The sequence below is a fragment of the Nuphar pumila genome, chromosome 9, assembly GCF_984573655.1.
Source record: "Nuphar pumila chromosome 9, dmNupPumi1.hap1.1, whole genome shotgun sequence".
Classification (NCBI taxonomy): domain Eukaryota; kingdom Viridiplantae; phylum Streptophyta; class Magnoliopsida; order Nymphaeales; family Nymphaeaceae; genus Nuphar; species Nuphar pumila.
This window is the reverse complement of record NC_143257.1, coordinates 123,367,116-123,384,939: the sequence shown is the minus strand read 5'-3', so window position 1 is coordinate 123,384,939 and position 17,824 is coordinate 123,367,116. Positions and strand designations below refer to the sequence as shown.

The 17,824-nt window shown below is 37.0% G+C and overlaps 1 protein-coding gene across 4 annotated transcripts; it reads right to left on the bottom strand.

Moving 5' to 3' along the window:
- Nucleotides 1–6: 6 nt before the first annotated feature.
- LOC149829233 (protein AGENET DOMAIN (AGD)-CONTAINING P1-like) lies at nucleotides 7–16,339 on the bottom strand. 4 transcript variants are annotated; one of them, XM_090017987.1, is made up of 6 exons: nucleotides 16,212–16,339; nucleotides 14,531–14,961; nucleotides 13,136–13,709; nucleotides 12,291–12,473; nucleotides 7,816–7,886; nucleotides 7–219 (listed from the first exon to the last, which is right to left on the bottom strand). In XM_090017987.1, exons 2-4 carry the CDS (start codon nucleotides 14,933–14,935, stop codon nucleotides 12,427–12,429), a joined length of 1,026 nt encoding a protein of 341 aa, XP_089874113.1. In that variant the 5' UTR covers nucleotides 14,936–14,961; nucleotides 16,212–16,339; the 3' UTR covers nucleotides 7–219; nucleotides 7,816–7,886; nucleotides 12,291–12,426. The 4 variants fall into 4 exon arrangements, with proteins under 4 accessions (XP_089874113.1, XP_089874114.1, XP_089874112.1 ...); XM_090017988.1 differs by having other exon boundaries at nucleotides 13,419–13,709; XM_090017989.1 differs by lacking the exons at nucleotides 7–219; nucleotides 7,816–7,886; nucleotides 12,291–12,473 and having other exon boundaries at nucleotides 13,191–13,327; nucleotides 13,419–13,709.
- Between the last annotated feature and the right edge of the window lie 1,485 nt (nucleotides 16,340–17,824).

Sequence of the window (17,824 nt, the reverse complement as noted above, 5' to 3'; positions counted from 1 at the left end):
TGTATCTTGAGAGGCATTCCAAACCAAAATTGTCATTGAAATTTTGTCTTACGAGTACATGAAGGAATCATTCTCAAACATACTGGCATGCATAACGATGAGCATTTTCTGCAAGACAAGCATAACAGTGTTGGAGATCTTCGTGTTGCAGCAATGCGTTCCATGATAAGATGTCACCCATGATGTTATCAATCGATCTTGGCCTCCCAAATCCCGGAACTGAGATGCACTCAAAAAAGGAAAAGAATATCAATCACACAGAGAGAGTAGTGAATAAGGAGATTAGACATCTTTATAGCAGTCCAAGAATTTTAGAGTAAAACATGCAAAAGAATGAACCTCGTCCATCTATAGATAAGGCAAATATACAAACATGTAACCAAAGTAAATAGCAAATCGGGCTCTTACAGCATCGACAAGTGAATAACAAAATTAGACAGGTTTGGAGAAAAACATGGTACTTTTCCATGTTACAGCAGCATGATCTGAGCTTGTTTCTCAATCATAGCAAGTTTATCGCACAAGGAGAGAGAAACAAGCAATGCTTCTTAAGCGGTAGCTTGTTCAGATCTTTTCAACAAATTGTTGTTGGCTATTATGTAGCTGGCAAAACGGCATCATCATAATAGTCAAGCCTTATTCCAACGGAATTGGATGGGCTTTAAGAAGCCATGTTTCTCCATTCCTTGTCCAGAGCTGCACATCATATTCATATTGCTGTCGCCTCCTCATTGCAATCCTCATAGGAAGACATGAAGGCAAGCACATTGATTCTTAAGCTCCAACAGCATCAAATATCAGTCCTTGGAGTGGGTACCATTCCTCATAAGAATTGTTGGATCCACGTCGAAATGCTCTTATAAATCCGAGCCAGCAATCTAATTTTCATGACCAGCATTATTATAGGAATTTTCAAGACCACATCCTCCACCACTATAGTAAGAGCATCTGCCAAAATGAACTTGACCAAGATTACATTTATTGTTTCTTCCCTTGCCTTGCGTACCATGATCATATTCATTAGTGATTATTATCCATAACCAATATATCATGGCCGCTGATTGCATTTTTTCCTTTTTTAGGAACAATGACCCACATTGAAGTGGGAAGGGATTCAACTGCAGAACAAAACTTATGGAGGCTTTGTGGTAACACTAGTCATAAAACTACAAAACTGCCACCAAACCACGAAGTGCGACAGTAGTCATTTAAATCTGACACTAGATGTTGAACTAAAGCCAACTGATCACACACACATTCAGTTTGAGCCAAACATTCATTTCCCGATTTATCATCCTCATGATATTCACTTGTTCTCCAAGATGACTCAAACTAGTCTGTGATACTTGAGCATAAGAATTATGCAATTTTTCCATATTTCATTAGCAGATTTTATATATATATATATATATATATATATATATATATATATATATATATATGGTTAAGACTTGCTACAGTAGTCTGTATATGCAAACGACCTAGCAAATGGCGCAGGACCCACTTTGGGTTTTTTTTCTCACATCCAACACCATAGATGTGATCTACAAGTTTTGTTTAGTGAGAAATGGATTTTTATCATACAGGTTTTCTGGCAAACCAAAAAATCAACCGCTATGAAGGCATCAAAATTTCCCAACTCATAAAAACGTTTTTTCTGTAAAAAAAACATAAAGGTGTTTTTTCACTCAGGGATGACCACTGCTAATTCTTTTTTTCTTCACATCAACAAACGAGCATCATTCGAGGATTGCCGAAACCAAAGAAATGTTAGACTGGTCTTGCTTATGAAGAAATAATGGAGATGGGGGTTCCATCTTTATGAGTCTTACACTTGAGGTATTTGCAAGGCAATCCCTTTATAAAAGAAAATATTTGCAGGAGTCAGTTTGAATCTGATCTTATTGGGAACGCATCAATGGGGAAGAAATAACACTATTAAGTGGGAGAAGGGTCCATTAGTGTGGGAAAATAGGTCAAAGAAATGAACACTTTTGATTAAAAGGATGACAAAAAGATAATTGGGCTAGCTGGCTAGGGTTTGGAATGGAAAAAGCTGCCAACTCACCAACAGCATACTGACATCAGTAATGGCATCAACAGTAGCACAAACAAATAAGGAGAAAGCAAAAAAGGAAATAAAGAAAAGGAGAAACGAGGAAGGGGGAAATAAACAGGGAAATGAAAGAAGAATAAGAGAAGAGGCAAGTAGATAGAGTAAGGGGATGACAGGCAAGAAAGAGATCAATGGAAAAGAAACAAAGCATGGATCAAGGAAGAAGGGGGGGAAATTGAAATAAGATGAAAAGAACCGAAAGAAAAAAGAAGCAAGAGGATACTGTTAACAGTGAAAAGTGGCACTAAAGAGATAAAGCACTATTGCTGTTCAAGAGAAGAATAAAAGAAAAACTTGCATCCACGAGGCCTAACGTGTTCTCTATAGTGAATGGCTGCACCATCATGACCCTAAAACAGGAAAGATACAAGAGTTTAACAAACTGTTACAAACTACAACATGCCACAAAAGTCTTGACATAAAAAATAAAACTACAAACAAGTTGTATGACACTAACAAGTGGCATCCACAATAAAATAAAAATATTATAAAAACGCCACTGCTTAACAGTGCACAATATCATAAAATGGCAAAATGATGATCCGTCATGGATCAGTCCTTGGGGATAAGTCTTCTAAACGACTATTTGTTATAGCTTGTAAGATGAGTAACTTATTGTTGCCTCTATTTTTTTGGCAATAAAGAGGTTTGTTTTCTCAAGAAAAAGCAACATTCGTGAATATTCATTTATTTGAAAAGTTGATACCCCAAATGTCACATAGGTAAAGGTGCAGATACTACAGCTGGTACAACATAGTTTTTTTTTTCAAAAGTAGGGTCCAAGGTGTGGCTGAGTTGTGTACATTGCACAAAATTCAGGGTTATAGGTGTATGCAATTCCTTTTTTTCCATTTTCTGTATGTTACAGCTTTTTCTTTAATCTTTGTTTTGTCTCTCTTGCAAGATACTTTGTCGCCCATTTCATGATTTTATGTATTATTTGTTCTCTCAGCCATATTGCATGATGTGCACAGGAGAGCAAGATTTGTTCTCTCACGTTCTGGAGTACACATTACAACATAATGTAAGATTCCACAAATAGCATATAACTTGTAAGTAGTGATAATAACACACCAACTTAACACTAGAAGAGGGTAGAACACCAACTGCCCAACTACTAACATACATAATCAAGTTTGAACAAGATACAGTTAAATGCCAATACAGAACAACCCAGACATACACCCACCTCCAAAGGCACATTTGCTACTGCGTTTTGTGCCATAACATCAATAGGATAGATCATACACTGAATTAAAATGCATGAAAAAATATGAAAAAGAGAACCTTACAAATGTGAAAACATAAGGTATAGGCACACATCCAAATGTGATTCCACCATAATATCATGAGATACTAAAAAAGATACAGACTATAATAAACACTAACAGCTACTCCAGCAATTACATGTATACGGTTTATGGCCAGCACGCCCCCCCCCCTTTTTTTTATTTATAACCCCAAGAAACTGCACCCAGCATGAAGATCTGGTCGTGTTGGCTCAGCCTGCCATACCTACAGTCATCGTGCAGGCAGCATAAACTTCGAGGCTTGGACCCCCACACCTGGGGCCTGAGCTGAGTGTCGGCTTGCACAGAAGGGAGACACCCATGGAAATCAAACCTTGACTGCCCGTCTAGGGGCCAAGGCTCCACCGCACTACGCCAACCCCCCATAAATTCATTGCATAGAACCATGGAGGATCGGTGATCGTGGAACCAATGCAGAATTGATGCAAGCGCCTTGGAGCACTGGCTATATGCCCTCTAAGAATGAACCTACTACGGTTCTTTTCATGATAAATGTTCACTAATTAAAAATTTAAAATAAGGAAAATGTAAGGTGGTTCTGTATCATGACACCTTATGGTGGTACACACTCTTGTTTGTATTGGATCTATCCACCAAATGGTAGATCCAACCGTACAAATGTGTTTAGCATGATTTATTTACTGTGTTAGACCGTTTTATCATGTTTAATACATAAGATCTTATTTTTGAGACGGTGAAAATCAAGAGCTCACAATTCATGAAAATAAGGTTGGTCTAGAAATGACATAAAATATCATATTTCCGTCAACTTTAATACATGAAGATAGTAAATAGAACATGTTGAACATGATCCAAAGGTTAGATTTTGCATTTGGAGCTCTAGATTAGGCAAATCAAGTGTGTGGTACCACCATAGAAGCACCCATTAAAATATGCTAACATTACCATCTCAAGCTTGCCTCTGGATTGTCACGGTAAGAGTATTTACCTATTCATAGGGTAGAGGAAAATTAAAGCAACCGGCATGGCACTATGCTCTGATTCTATTAGGCAACTACACATAATTTAGAACTTATCCACTATTTAAGCCTCCAGGCTTTCGAACCTTGATGCCAACAAAGGAGTAATACTACGGCACATTATAATCAGGTATATAGTAGATGGGAATTTTATATAAAGGGCATCACAGCCCCACAAAAAATAGCTGACAGAGCATATAACTCAACACCTGAATCATCCAAAGCAGCATAACAATCGGCTGCATATTTTTGCTATGTAAGTGAAGAAGAAGAAGCATAACAATAATGATTAATGACCATATCGTGCATGTATACGGATAGCACAGTCAATCCATGTGAAGCAAATAGCAGTCTGATTCATTCCACAGGAAATCTTGAGCAAATCATATAGTTGCATAATGGTCAATCTTCCACTAAATGGATATTGCACTATGATCAAATTGTGTGAATCATAGAAATCTATTACATTAAAGGATGCTGGTAGGCAATCTTATGCTTCATTACTTGTTTCAGTCACAAGTGATGCAAGAGAGAGCATTAACCACACATCTCCTACCCTGATTTTTCCTATTAGAGAGCAACATGTCGCTATTTCTGACATCTCTCTTGTCTTGAAGAGCAAAACACATGAATGGAGTTCATCTATAGGATGAACTGGAGATACAGAACTGGTTTTCCTATGGTCACAAGATCATGGCCATGCTTCACTTTGTTCAAAGTAGCTTTCAATTGTCACCAACAGATTGGCTATCCATTTTGCCGCATTGAATTCAAGTTTGTAGTCATATAGCTCTGACTAATTGATAAAAAGGACTTTCAAAACAAGCCACAGTAATCTCCTTTAAAACAAAAGCTAAGTGATAACAACAGCAAATTAAAATTGTAGATGACAATTGCAATCACTTGTGGTCCACTGAGACTAGGAAATGTATGGTAAAACTCGAGTTACTGCCATTTAATGTTGGTGGTCCCTCATAAACGCGCTTAGGTTTTCTATGCAAAAAGTTTACTTCTTCCAAAAAGAAACTGTAGATGATAACACCATTTGTGATTATCGTCGAAACAACGTAAGGCTGTATCAGGAATGAATATTAGTTCAATTACCGCTCTGATACCATAAAAAGTTTAAGAAAGAATACAGATAACAACTTGAAATCAGGATTTAATAGATTGTGATCCAACATATATATACACACATTTGCTCAATTGTGTGGATACTTCAGAATATGTAAGACAAATAATCCTACAAATTAGAAAGATCCAACTCCTTCACTTGAAGCTTACCTGAGGAAGTCCATTGGTTTTTACGTCTCCAAAGGTAGGTAGTTCCTCAGATACATATTGTAATCATAAGCAATCATGTGTTTATTACATTAAATATGAGCTAAATTGTATTCAAGACCCATAACTCAGCTTAAAGCAAAAACACTGCAGCCAAAATCATAAAATGCACAAAAATGGATAACTAGTTAACTACTAAAGACCTCCCCTTGGTTTCATTATGAGGCATAAACTACGGCTAATGCCAACTTGATCTCAGAAATGCTCTTTTGTACATTTATAAAGAGTTTAATTGTAATCACCTCCAAGTTACAAAAGAAATACAATCCTTCCACACAAGCTATAGAGCCAAATCAAAGGATCCTCCACTCCATGTAATTGCCAACAATGTCAACTGCCTAATTCATCATGCCAATCCACAGCTAAAAGTTCCCAAAAACAAGATAACTGAGATCACGACAATCCTCGTACCAAAAGATGAGGAACATCCCTCTACATGCCTTGAGAGAAGGATTCAATTAATCTGATCTTTTAGTATATTGTATCCCATACTTAAAAAGTATCCACATAGTTGCACTCATATAAAACATGTATTCATTCACAGATACATAGATTTGTAGGAGTGCACATGAGCATATGTGTTGTATGTGCACATACACAATGCACATATTAACAACCTTGATCACAATCTATGCATGGCAACTATCAAGCCATCACTTTCTATATGCTTTCCAAATATTTTTATAGCATCAGAGCGATAACATAACAAACATTTGATCCCTCATACGATCCTACATTCTTCAACTACAATCTTTAATTTCTTCAGTGGCATCATTATCAACTTTATCATCCACATACACAACTATCCAATCATTATTGTTCACTCCAAGTATTTCACATGCACTCTCAGTTAAGATATCATCCAGAAAAAGGATACCTAGCAACAATTACATGGCATTGGATATCCTAATGCCTTTCAACATCCACAAAAAATGTTTTTCTAAGATAAATTCGACATACCTCAAGAAATATTTTACATTTTCCAACAAAAATGATCCCAGAAGTAGACTGACAGCATCCACCATAATCCAACCAAATGCTATTTGGTGGAATGAATGCTACTCTAAGGGTACGTTCAGATGCACCTTAATACTCCAATATTATCTCATTCACCCAAAAATCATGGCAAAACCTAAATATTTGATCTCTAAGATTATAACATAGAGAAAGCAAAGTAAAAATAATCAGTTTCCTTTCTTTTTTTCCCATATTCTCCTTTAAAATAGGAAGACAATTGGTCTCTTTTTCCACTTAAAATTAGAAAACCACCTTTTCTTCCTGTTCTTTCTTTCTCTATATACAAACACATTATCATATTATAATAAATAAATATTGAAATATGTTCAAGTTAGGAATACCGATATTTTAATATTTAAATATTCAATTTAGCCCATTGATTTCTCTTCCATCCAGTAAACCCATAAAGGGATTTTCTTTCAAGAAGGAAAAAACACAAGTCAATTCTAGAGTGAAGAGTCCATAGATTGATTCCATATTAACAGACTACAGGTTAATAAACTGACACCAATTTATGCAGCTAAAACTTATCAGATCTTTAAGGCACATTTAACTTTGGTAGTTTATTATGTATACTAGAATGAAGGATATCTTTCAGATTTTAAATTTTAGCTTCAGTCCAGCACGGAATAAGCAAATACATTTTGGTTACTTCCTATGTGAGGGAACCACTAAGGTCTTAGTGATAACTTTTAAGATGAACCTGATATGACATTTAGCATTTCAACACTTAATGGTCATTACTTCTTGAAAAACTTAGCATTTTTTCCAAGACTCATGGCAACCAATAGCCTAAACTGACAGTGGACAATATATTCCTGTAAATGTGGGTTTGTATTAGAAAAAAAATACACAAGCTTCATTTATTCCTCACAGAATCTGTAGTTGGCAATTCTATATAACGAGGCAGTACTCAGAGAATGTGGTAAGACACTGCAGATCTTTTGCGAATATGATGCATATAACATAAGAGAAAAAATAAGGCTGCCAGAGAAACATGTATGCATCATTAACTGAGCTTCTTTAGATTACCCAACAGGTGCATCATTACCAGAATCCAAAAGCATAGGATATCTATAAAGATGCAGTCACTTTCCAGATGCCCAAAAAATCTGAACTTTTCTGCGAACATCACAACCAAAAGGAAATGAAGGCAAATCATACAGGAGAAACTTAACATTTGTACAAGAAATAGAAAGAAATAAAAATACGGAAAGAGAATGTAACTGATTAAATATTAAGAAAAAAGAGTTGGCTGCGATAGAACATGGAAGTTTGAAAGAGGGATAAACGTCAGGCCCATTTTTGCTCAAATCATAATTCAGATAGCAACAAACACAAGAAACTATCCAGAAAAGAGAAACAAAATCGGTGAGTAGATAATACACCTCTCTGTGAATAATCAAAATTTGGAAGCCATCAGAAAATATAAGCATGATACAAAAGATTTCATAAGCATGATACAAAAGATTTCTGTAAGGACCAGAAATAGCATCACAAGGTAAACAGCCAAATGCAAGTATGGATAAGAAATTCACATTCATTTTGTGCGAGGAGAAAATCACTAGGTGCAACTATATATTTCTGTGGAGAAAATCACTAGGTGCAAGTATGTACATATTGCAGCATCTTGCTTGGAACAAAGTTCTAACACAAAATTGCACAAGGGAAGCACCCTGGCCTTGGAAACCACCTTTATGGTGCACGGATTCTTGTCTTTTTCTCTTTTAAGACATTTCAGTTCCTGTGTTGTAACTTATATATAGCGCCTTAACAAGCCTTCGAGCATGAGCTCCCCAGAGCTACTTCAAAGAATTCTAGAAATATAACAGTACAAGCTAGTTGAAGGTTAGAAACTTTCATACCATGAAGATAGAACTGCAAGCTTATGCGACTCATTTAAGATGAATTTTTACATGCCAACTTCCAAACCAAACAAGCAGCCATTCACACTATAGATATGGACGCCTAATAGCATCAGGAGCTAACAAAACTAATATAAGAAGGGTTGAAGCCACTGGTTTACCTCATCAAAGAACTTTCAAAGAACAGGTGATCTTAGATTGCACCAAATGAGCATGGCTTCTATAAGCAAGTGCATAATAATCCACAAATGAACCCAACAAAGGTCCTCATATAAGGTACGACTCAGATAAATTATTGTCTTTGGGTGGAAATATGTGTCAACATCTTTAGGAACATACTCTTTTGGGTGGTCTGTTTTGCAGACTGTAGTCTATGGACTGGTCAGCAGTGCCAAAATGAAAGTTGTTTCAGTGGAAGTACACAATACAGAGCAGGATAGGCTAGCCCATGGCCATGGGTGACTTCAACTCAGTGCTAAATCCAAAGGACAATAACCAAGAGAAACAAATCCAAAGTAGGAGTCTTGTCAAATCAATAGATAGAAACTCTTGGATGTTGCCACCAAGGTGAGCCTTTCTCTTGGTCGAATAACAAAGATAAAACATGTCTTAGGAAACTTGACTGTGTGTTGATGCCCAAAGAGTTCCTAACGCACTTTTATCATGGAACAACTGGGTAGAGAATTCAGAAGTAATAAACAGTAAGTTTGAAAGTGGATGTGAGTGATAGGACTCAAGGAGTTGGTCGCTATTTGGTGGGAGGAGTGAATTATGTGCAAATGGTCTGGCATTCGAATTTTCCACAAATTAAACAAGATTAGGCACAAAATCAGAATCTGGCCTACCAATGAAAGCTACAGCCAATTCAACGTTGGACTTACATAAACAGCAAGGAGAATGGAGTTTCTTATCAAATTGCATTTAGCATATGGGGTTCAGCACAAATTGAAGAAATGGGTTATGGAAGTCATGTTTAAAGCCCAGGACACAGTCCATTTAACAGGGTGTCTAGTGAATATTTTAATATCCATGATTGCCTTAGGCAGGGGTCCCCATTCCCACACCGTCTCTTTAACTTGGTTAGTGAAAGGCTTGCGGTTTATGTTCAAAATGGCAGTTGATGTTGGGTTTCTAACTGAGTTCATACTTCTTGGTATTGGTCCCCTTCAGTTCATAGATGATACTTTTCTGTTTGGAACAGCAACTTGAAGCATTGGTTTATCCTAAAAGCATTTGAAGCAACCTCGTGGTTACCAGTTAACGAAAGAAAATGCAATCATATCACATTCAAACTCTAATTTAAATCTAGTTGTGGTGGTTGAGACAATCTTTGGATGCAACAAAAGTGATCTCCTAGTGAAGTACTTGGGCATGCACTTATTCAAACGTTCCCTGGAAAGTAGTGGAGAGAGCTTGAGAACAAGGTTCAATAGAAACTCTAGGGTGGGTCAGCTAGTCACCCATCCCTATCTGGGAGAACAACTCTAGTAAAACATGTCATCTTCAATTTTCCATCCCATCTTATGGCAATTTACAAATTACCCAGGGAAAATGAACTCAAAACCAAGCAATGAAAGCCTTCCTCTGGAATGCATGGTGGTGCATGGGAACTAAGGATGGTCTTTGGAGCAACTTATTGAAAGTGAAACACGGAGTTTCTGGCAATCCATGAAAGTGGATCCTAACAGAAAATGCATGAAAGCATAAGGTGTGTGCAAACCGTTGACATCAGTTTTTTATGATTTCAAGAATTTTGCGAGCATCCAGGTAGGCACAATTGAAGTTATTTCTTTCTAAAATGGTACCTGGCATGTAACTCAACTCTAAGTCAAAGGTTTCTAGTTCTCTATCACTTTTCTAGATCACCTAACAGCACCATGTCCGATTGCTGGTCAACTCACTCAAGGTGCATGTTACTTTCTTAAGAGGTCTTAGAGAGGGAAAATCTTGACTGGTTATACTTATACCATAAGGAACTGCTTGCTGGCATAGTCATCAAATGAACCTAATAAGCTTCTTTGGAGAATCTCTAGAGATGGTCAATTCTTGGTTTTTTCTTCATACACTGCTGGTCTGGAATTAGGTATGGCACTTATTCCCAACTCCCAAGCATCTCTACGGAGTTGGGGACGATCAGCACATGCTAAATGACCGTACAGTTGGTTGGTTGCATTAGGAAAGGTATACATGTCACGAAATGGCATGGATCCCGATACACTTGGAAATGAATACCAAGAACCGAAATATAATGTATTTAAACACAAGCTCACCATAAGAAATAAAAATATAACACAAGTATTATGAATGAAAATTTTTATTAAGAATGAAATTAAAAAATACAAAAAAAAATCAAAATACAAAACACTCATAACACTGACAAAGAACCTAAATCTACCCATCACTCTCTCAACCTCCAGACACCCACAATTTTTAGAGAAAAAGTGGAGAGAAAAGAGAGTAAGCTGGAGACCTACTAGCCGTTGGAGAGGGTCCAACGGCTAGTTTGACTAGTCCTTGGCCTAGCCTCCTATAGCTAGTCAAAGTCAACTTAAGTTGACTTAAATATATTTTATATATACATATATGTATATATATAATATTATATATACATAAAAAGGATACATTAATCTTAACAATGCACTCTAAGTAACTTAAATGTTAAATCAGCTTGGCATTCAGCTAGAGATGATGTGCATTGTGCTGCAGCAAGAATGATGACACAATTCTCTTGGTTCTGCACATCCTTTCAGAGACACTTGAAAATGGCCCAAACTTGATTGTTAGAATAAAATTTTGCATTTGGGATCTTTTACTCGGCACACTTGGATCCAACAAATGGAGGAAAATATTGAAACAGTGACTGCATTCTGTGTGGTAGTTTTGTGGCTTGAAAGAAACAACAGAATATTCAAGGATGTTCGCTCCAACATAAAATCATTACACAGAAGGATTCAGCGAGATAATTGTTTGTCTTTGTGCATCTTTTGTGTAGGAGGGACATGAGCTGTCATGAATTGGAAGTGGACTGAGACTAATTTTTTCCTATTCTTTGTATCTTGGTGATTCTCAGTCACCCCGTTTATTGAACAAGGACTTTTTTCAAAAAAAAATGTTTTTTGAATAACTTCAATGCTCGGAGCAGATAAATAATTTTTAAATTTTGACATGGATTCACACACACGTACACGTGCCACCCACACACACAAAAAAAAAAAACAGACACTGTTCATATAGTCTCTAAGCTTCCACATTGTGCAAAGTACTGTCGTCTTAATGCATATATTGTGCAGCACGCTACAAGTGTTTTATCTCCACCTATGTGCATGCACATGCTTATGTGTCATGCACATGTGTGCATCTCCATCTGCATACATTTTGTGTTTCTGTGCAAGAAAACAACCAAAGAACACATCCTTAACTATCAAAAACAATGATAAATTGCACATTTAAAATTGGAGGTGAATTTTTTTCTGATAGCTACTTATAAAGAAGGTCCTCAAGCGTGAGTTCAGTTGTATCTTCGTGTCAACATCAAATTGTACCAATGTCCAAAAAAGTCCATCAGTTTCTGTACTGCAACTATGGATCAACATAAGTTGTACCAAGTGCCCAAATATGACATGCTGAAAAGATTATCAAAATCAAGAGCAAGTGGATTTACCAGTGATTTGTTTCATTTAAAATTTTGTCAGAAATCCAGGCAGAGGCCAAAATCAGTCAAGGTAGTGTTTCTCGATCTTAGACAAACACCTGATGTTCATGCCGATCCGATCAACAAATGACTGTTATGCAATAGTTCATATGTCAATGTCAACCGTAGTCCTCCAATCAAGGAATGACCTCCCTGATTTGAAACAAATTAGATGGATTCAGTATGGATAAGAAATAAACCAAATCCTTCCATTTCCATTTACATCAGTATGAAGAGCATCATGAAACAATGAACGAAAGGCTTAAAGAACACAGGCAGGAAGGCAAAAAGCTACAGAATATAGCAAACTTATATGCATTCGAGTGAATGATTCTCATAAACCAGCATCTGACATATCAATATGAAACCATACAGCACAAAAACCACAAAATGCAATAGCAAATAGAAAGCTCACAGTTTCAAAATGGTACTCCAGAAATTTTTTATTGATTCTGTTTCTCTTCTTTCTTTTTTACAACATCACTGCAACAAATTTTCTATCATTGCAGGAAAATGAATTCACAAAAGCAAAAGGAAGCCTATTTGAAACTTCTGATCATTGTCAGTCAGGGACAAGAACAATCATAGTTTGCGAGAAGTTAAAATGTGCCTGATCTGAAATAAATGTTCATCATTTGAAATATTAAGAGAGAGGCGGAGATCTGTCAAGATGGTTTCCTGCTCCCAATTCAAGGGACCAGAAGCATAAAATGCCTGCAAGGTAGAATGATATGCATGCAGCTCTAACGCATGGACATTTACCGCTAAATCTTCCCAGGAAGTACTCAAATAATTTTTCCAAGATTGGGACTCACAGGTTGACTCAGCATCATCATCATTATTTCTTTCACAAGATTTCATAATGGGATTTCTGAAGTTAAAAGTATAGGACAGTGAGTGGCTACTGCTGCAGCTAGCAACGGAGGAACCACAACTCTCTTCGGTAATATTTACAGGTCTGGTAAAAGTGGAAGGTGCATGACCATTTAATTCTTCCCTTGCTACATCTGTTATGTAAGAACCAAATATTTTGCCGTCAATGGAAGTATGCAAGTGTTTCTCAATCACCCGTGTTTCTACAAAAGAAACAGCATCTACCTTGTTAAGCAATGGAGGCAACATACTTGGGACAGGCCCTTTGCATGCTCCCACCTTTTCAGATCTTATTTTCTTCCTTCTATGCAAGGCATCACCACTTGCCTCATCAGGGAATGACACAGGAAGAGAATATCGAACTTTTTTTGAATCCGGGTTGATGATATCCCCAACAAAGTTATCTCCAGTGCATTCTTCATCCATACAGAATTTCCTCGAGCCAAACTTCAATCTCAAAGAACAGTTTCCACTAGCTTGTATCTCTCTTTCATCAGGATTTTTTATACTGCCATCCTGCATGTATAAAAAGCATTATTCAATAAATACAGCATTTAGCAGTACAAAGAACAACGACTAAATACATCTCATCCCAAGAATCTGACACATTGAAGTTACATCCGTCATACAATAGTACAAACACCAAAGATATGGGCAGCATCAATATTTATACACAGCTAATAGCAATTGTGAATTGGTGACTTGAAGTCAGATAATAGCTATCTTCAGTGTAAACCAATTCACAAGAAGAAATGACTATGAAACCTCCATAACAGATCCAGAGACTTCAATGATCTGTACAGAGATCAGACAGTAAAAGCTGAAATTAAAGTTCTATTTTGTGGGCCAAACTAATTTTTTGAACCATAAACAATAAGACCAGACAGACATCTGAAGCATGTGCTGTTTTCAGAAAGAAAAAGAAAGATTTTATTCATTTGTTCATACATACAAACTGCCCAAGTCATGTTATGCAACATGAAATTCACAAGGCAAAACTTGGAAGGATGAAAACAGCGAGAAGCACCAAAAGTTAAAAGCTCGTGACCGTCTAATTGAAGCATCTGAGGGGGAAAGAATGTTCTTAAGCAAATCTAAGTTGAGATCGATATTTCTCTAAATAAAACCAATTATCAAAACCTTAGCAAATTCTCATAAACTAGGCAACATTGCCTACAACAAATACAGACTGACATAGCGTGTGGTGAATATAGCCATCTCATATTTCTACACTCATGATAAGAGAAGTAAATCAATAAAACCACATGAGAACCAGAAACCCAAAACTCATAATTAAGCTAGACAAAGAAAATGCGGAATTGGAAGAATGTGAGTACCTTTCCAACAAAAACCCATTTGCTGCCATTCCACACTTGTTGAATCTGAATATGCTGTTTATGGATTTTTGTGCCTTTATCTGAATTACCAAACCTAACAACAAACCAATCTCTTGGAAGCACCTTGACAATTTCCCCGACTCGCCAACAAAGACGGTCAGATACTTCAACCATATCACCAGACATCAACAAACTTTCTCCACCTCCAAGAGGACTGTGCAATGGCCTAAGATCCTCACTGCACACAGCATCCACAACCCAATTCCCGTCACTGTTGGCAAGTTGCTCATATCTGACACAGTATGTATGACCATATTTTGAAATGATCTTTGCAGTCCACCAAGAACCAAACACCAAGCCGTCTCTTCTCCATACATCAACCATATCACCTTCATTGAATTCCATGGTTCTAACTTCTAACCACCTCCAGTCTATGTAGTGAAAAAAAAATGTGTGTCAATTTTTTGAATTATAATTAATCTATTTACAAGAACTTCCACGCCCCAACTACAGATTATAACAAAGAGGAACGAGAAAAAAAGGACATTTATGATAACAATGATCCAAAACCAAAATCAAACTTTTAATTTTAAATGATTAAACCAAAAAAGAAGAATTTCTATGTCCTGTGTACAGATAACAAGGACTAAAATTAAGCTCTAACACCGAAATCAATATATTTGTTCTGATCTAAAATTAGTACTTGAGCTCTGACATCAAAATCACAATGACAATGATTTCAAAATGTTATTGCATAATATAAACAATCAGAAACCTGATCAGTTTTCATTGCAAACGATTAAAATTAACTAGAAAAGACCTCCAATATTCACAATAAAAAAGAAACCAGTTTTTGCTTGCATAAGCATCAAAATAAACTACAAGGATTTCCACACCGAGGACAGTTATGCAACAAATACAACCAAAAGCCAAACCTAAAATCGGTATTTTGAAAGTCTAAAAAAAAGAGTCTATGGTAACAATTATCGATCTTCAGGTTTGCAGATTTCACCTAGGTTTTTTGCTTTTCACCAGATTATGAATGGCTTTGGTTGACTTCATGTCAACGAAATCTGTATACCTTTCTTTCTTCTCAGAAACAAAAATGATGTTGAAAAAAAAAGGAACGCAAACCCTAATTGTGACGCTAAAAAAATCAAAGCAACTTCTTTGGTTTTAGGAGGAACTCCTGTAGATCAATCCCAGTCCAGAATCCTCCACTATAAAATTTTCTCCAGACTCAAAGAAGCCCGTAAAATTATGAACAAAACACCTTGTCTTTTTTGAGAACTTCCTACAGAAATAACCAGAATCCAAAAACTGTAACTATAAATCTCCTCTAAAATAGATAAATTTGTACAAAATTAACCCGAAAAGGCTAAAAACATATCCTATTTAGATAAATCTGCGCATACCCATGGATTTCCTCATAATTCAAGAAAAAACACACAAGTTAACCGCATTCGACTGCAATAACTTTAAAAACATAGGGAAATCCCTGTAAGCCGATCAAATCCGAAGCGCTCCGCACAGATGTCCTCTAAAATCGCAAGATTCTTTTCATATTAATCAAAATCAATAAAATAAAACCCTATTCAGTAAATCACATAAATTTACAGACAACATAAACGATCGATCGATCGATAGAGAGAGAGAGAGAGAGAGAGAGAGAGAGACTAACCTGCTGAGCAAAGAGGGACGAGAGACGATCGAACGGGAGGGAACGATCCGATGAGCACAGAACAGATTACAGAACTCACTCCAAACCCTAACCCTAATTTGCGTCTTTTGAACGCTCACCGCCCAAAATAGACAACGATTAAAAGGGAGGAACAGCTCTGGAAATAAACACCTTATAATAGGACTCTTTTTTTGGAGAGCAGATCAGGTGATGTGTCAAATTACTTTAAGAAATTGATTTGACATCTTCACCGTCCATTTCTTCATCCCACGAGAGGTCCTTGCCGTGAGGTTAGTGATTTGGCAGATCACTTAATATGCTCTCCTTTTTTTTTTCCCTTTGAAAACTAACAGTACACCGGGGGAAAACTGGCCCCGCCCTGTCTCGCTCCGTTTGGACCCGGGATGGACTTACGCTTTTTCCACCCCGCCCCGCCCCGGTCTCCAATTCCTGCCTTGCCTCATCCCGCCCCATCCCCGATCCTTATTTAGGGGATGGCAGTGGACTGAGGGGAAACAAAGCCTCACCCGGTGTTGCCCTATTTGGATCAATATTTTATGCATTAGAAAAAGTGGATCAATATTTGGATCCCGCCCCGGTACACTGCCATTCCTATTTGAAATATGTAGCTGGGATGAGCATTTATGCATTAGAAAAAGTGGCAGCTGCCAAATCCATGATTTAGTGTAGATACAAAGGAGAAAAGGGCCTCGCTTTCCATCCCAAATGCATAAACGCTCATCCCAATGCCAAGATTCCAAACAGGACTAGCAAAGTAGTTTGATCAATATTTTACCTCGGGACCACCAAATGCATAAATGCCCATACCAGTGCCGAGATTCCAAACAGGCCCTTAGTAGGAAGCCTTGCCGTGTGGAACATGTAAAAACAGCTCGTGTTTCGGGTCAGGTATAATCAGATTTGGGTTACAGAATTGGATTAAGAAAGCCTTTACTGAATCCATATCCAATCAGCCAATAAACCCGGATTCCGTTAGCCATTTATCTTAATTAGATCCAAATCCGATTGAGAATGCAATCGGAGCCGGTTTTTGTTGGATCTAGGGACTAGGGGCATATTATGGTTTGGACTTGGAAAGGGATGCGAGAAAATAAAACCTAATGCAGGAGAAGGTCCGCATGAATTTCGGGTTTAAGAGATCCGTGCGGATCCAACTTTAGTTTAGGATTTTCTTGTTTAGATATGGACTTTTTTAAGTAATGGATCTATCTCAGATCCAATTTTGAATTAGGGTTTTCTTTTTTTACCCTATAAATACTCTTTATAAGGATTCTTAGAAAGTAGTTGATGGATTTATATTCCTGGTATTTTTCTTAAATTTTAAACTAATTTATTGTCTATTTTCATTGATTTTCCTGTTAACCTTGATTTCCGTACTCTAGAAGTAGAATAGACTAGTTTTTTCTGCGTCCTCGGAATCTAGGGTGCATCAAAACCGAATCCGATCAGCTTGACCAATTGGATCCGAACCCTTTACCATATTTGATTAAACCAGTAGTACTTGCATTTCTATTTGCAAGAGACAGATCGCATATGGGTCGGGTCAAGCTTGATCGAACATGTATCCATTATCTTAAATAGTGCTTTGTGGT